The sequence below is a fragment of the Medicago sativa genome, chromosome 5, assembly GCF_051527215.1.
Source record: "Medicago sativa cultivar Bolivia chromosome 5, Bolivia_mono, whole genome shotgun sequence".
Lineage (NCBI taxonomy): Eukaryota > Viridiplantae > Streptophyta > Magnoliopsida > Fabales > Fabaceae > Medicago > Medicago sativa.
Genome location: NC_140753.1, coordinates 21934778 through 21938022, shown reverse-complemented (window position 1 = coordinate 21938022; position 3245 = coordinate 21934778). Strand labels below are relative to the sequence as shown.

The 3245-nt window shown below is 30.1% G+C and overlaps 1 protein-coding gene across 1 annotated transcript; it reads right to left on the bottom strand.

Annotated features, from left to right (window-relative positions):
• Positions 1 to 266: 266 nt before the first annotated feature.
• LOC146921015 (putative indole-3-pyruvate monooxygenase YUCCA10) lies at positions 267 to 2804 on the bottom strand. The gene is made up of 4 exons (XM_085710756.1): positions 2193 to 2804; positions 1097 to 1330; positions 718 to 843; positions 267 to 525 (listed from the first exon to the last, which is right to left on the bottom strand). The coding sequence occupies exons 1-4, from the start codon at positions 2802 to 2804 to the stop codon at positions 349 to 351; spliced, it is 1149 nt and encodes a 382-aa protein (XP_085566882.1). The 3' UTR covers positions 267 to 348.
• Between the last annotated feature and the right edge of the window lie 441 nt (positions 2805 to 3245).

Here is a 3245-nt window from a genome sequence, read left to right as displayed (position 1 = left end):
TATTATTATTATTATTATTATTATTATTATTATTATTATTTATTATTATTATTATTATTTTTTGGTAATAATTATACCCTATTATTATATAACCATATACATATAACAAATGGACAACACAACACAATGTCTTAATTGATTAGAATTTTTTTTTTATTGAAAAAGCGATACGTGACAATCTCCTGAAGAGAATTATTGCATATATAGAGATATGCATAGATATATATAAACTAGAACTTATTATAACTAGATAACACCGTGCAACTACCATAACTCAATTCTCAACCAAAATTATAATGACTCTTATTGAAACTAAAGGGAAAAGGCTTCTTCAATAGATAATATTCATTAATTATGAAAATTAAAAGTTTGGTTGATATCCTCAGCAATTGCCTCTGCATCCATTTTGACTCCCCACAAGCCTCTCCTTGACAGTCCTGCACAGTACAATCCATGATCCCCCTTCCAATGATTCGGGTAAGCATTTTTTGGCATCCCTTTCTCATTAAGAGCATATTTGTAATCCTTTGAAAAATACATCAAATAATATAATATATTAATAACTTGAAGAATTAGAAAGGGTATGAGAAATAAAGTCCAATAAAAAAAAGCACACAAAAGTGTTAAAATATGAAATGTAAGTTGTATATTGTAAGGGAGAAGATCATCAATTTTTCTTCCTTTATCTTAATTATGATTATGATTTATGACATATACCTTAAGCCACCCATTAGTTATGCTTTTGTAGCCAGTTGCGAAAACGATCGCATCGAATTCTTTTTTCATGTTGTTTCCAAATACAACTTTCTTTTTCTCAATGCTAGTGATATATGAAGGAACAACCTGTGACATCCAAATCCAAAGTAATGTCACACACTTACTTTAATGGAAGTGCCATAGTTTTGAACATATTATAATTTAATTTTAATACAAATTTCACAAATAATAAATATCATGAAGTAACTTCATAGTTGTGTTGATAAAAAGAAGTATTGCATTTTATACAAAATTAGTAAATTATCTATAAAGGAAGAATCATTAAGCTTTTGTTAATTAATCATCTACACACATGAGGTATTAATAACTAATCAAGTACCTTTATAGATCCCTCCTTAATCTTTTCGACAGTTCCAACATCAATAACCGCAGACTTTCCTGTCAGGTTCTTGAGTTGTAAAGGTCCCAATTTGGGACGATAAATCCCGTACTTGGACAAATCACCATATTTTAGTTTTGCCGATAAAGTAATGATAGCATCCACAATAGCAACTGGAAAATATTTCACCATTCGCATCCCTTGGTGAATCATTTCTCTACTGAAGACATGAAACTAAAAAAAAAAAATTAAACAATTAATACCACAAAACACATATTGTCTTTACACTATCCATACTTTTTTTTTTATATTGATTTGACAAATAATAAAAACATAATTTATTTTCAAAGAAAAATAATATCAACAGAATGTAGTTCAACTTTATTCAAAAAATAATAATAATGGAGTTCAACTATCGAGCCAACATTGTTAAAAAAAAAAAAAAAAAACTATCGAGTCAACTGAATCCCTGTTTTTATGATGATCATATATATATATATATATATATATATGTATGTATGTATGTATGTATGTATGTATGTATGTGTGTATGTATGTGTGTATGTGTGCGCGGGGCGCGCGTGCGTGTGCTTGAATGTGTACGCGTGCACGTGCACGAGTTCTAAGATAAGATTTTGTAACTTATGTTGTGCATTATCTATTAATATTTATTTCTCCAAAAAAATTATTGTTACTTCCTTCAAAAAAAAAAATTAGCCCCACTAATAATTCAATCTCAGATCCGCCCCTGGTTAACACCAAAATATTGTATAATATTGATATGTCGAAAGTTATAGATGTCCAACTAGATAGGTCTAAAACAATCTCAACAAAAAAATATATTGAAAAAGAATAGCTGGAGTTATATTAATGAATTATCGACGCATTGAATCAAGAAATTATACATACATTGCTAGATTAAAAAAAATCTTATCGAGAATTTCATAAAATTAATCTGTCATTAAATTTTTAAATAAATAAATTGTCTCCCTTCAAAAAATAAATTTTTATATGTATCCTTAGGTATACAAATTTAAATTCTTTCATTCTAAATGATATTGTTGCATGAAAAGAGTGAGTTAGAAATATTATTTACCGGACTTCGAACGACAATAGATGGGTTAGCACCCGAGTTATAGAGATCATAAGCAATCTCCATTCCTGAGTTACCACACCCAACTACCAAAACCTCTTTTGATTCATATTTTGAACCAGATTTGTAATATTTAGAGTGTACCACCTCTCCTTCAAAGTTATTCAGTCCAGGCACATTAGGAATATAACCTTCACTATTTTCACCAGTGGCGATCACAAGAAACTTCGCCTCATAAACTTCCAATATCCCTTCCATAGTGTTCTTTGTTTCAACCCTCCATTTGTTTCTAACCTCATCATACTTAGCAGACTCAACTGTGCGACAATAGTGAGGTTTTATGTTGAAATGGTCGACATATTTGTCTATGTATTGAAGGAATTGGTATTTGGATAGGTAGGTTGGGCCTGAGGGTGGGTGAGGCATGAGGGGTAAAGAGCAAAACTCACTAGCCAAGTGGAGGTTTAAACGATCATACGCATTTTTCCTCCAAAGAGAAGCACAACAATCATCTTTTTCGAGCATGATATGAGAGATGCAGTTTTGTGTTAGGCAAGCAGAAATTGCTAGGCCAGAAGGACCAGCACCTACAATTACAACTGTGGATTCTTGCATATTGTTGTTGTAGCAATCTAGGGTCCAATTATCTCCAATATGTTTGTTTTTGTCTCACTGCAATATGCTTAAACCAATAAGAAGTTGTAGAATTTATAATCATGTACAGAAGCATAAGAACATATATTGATGCATGAATGAAACACAAACTTTTTTGCCCGTGATATTTTGGTTTGATTTTCCGTTCATAGATTTTTTTTTTCAATTACTACATATGATTCTAGTTTAAAAAAAAAACCGCTTTATGAAAAATGTGTACCATTAATGTTTCTTTTAGATAAAGTGTATCGTTGATGTTAAAAATAGTAAAAAAGAAAATAAATTAAATAAAAACTGAATAAGATTAAATACATAGTTTCTTTATGAGCATTTGTGTGGGGGGAAAATACATATGAATGAATTTATCGCAATGTACTGAAAATGTTTTGTAGCTGACCAAAT

Coding starts and splice junctions, on each gene's coding strand:
- LOC146921015 (XM_085710756.1), bottom strand. CDS start 2,804: ATGCAAGAATCCACAGTTGTAATTGTAGGTGCTGGTCCTTCTGGCCTA. Junction 844..1,096: donor TTAAGGAGGGATCTATAAAG/GTACTTGATTAG, acceptor TGGATGTCACAG/GTTGTTCCTTCATATATCAC. Junction 526..717: donor TAACTAATGGGTGGCTTAAG/GTATATGTCATA, acceptor TATTTTTCAAAG/GATTACAAATATGCTCTTAA.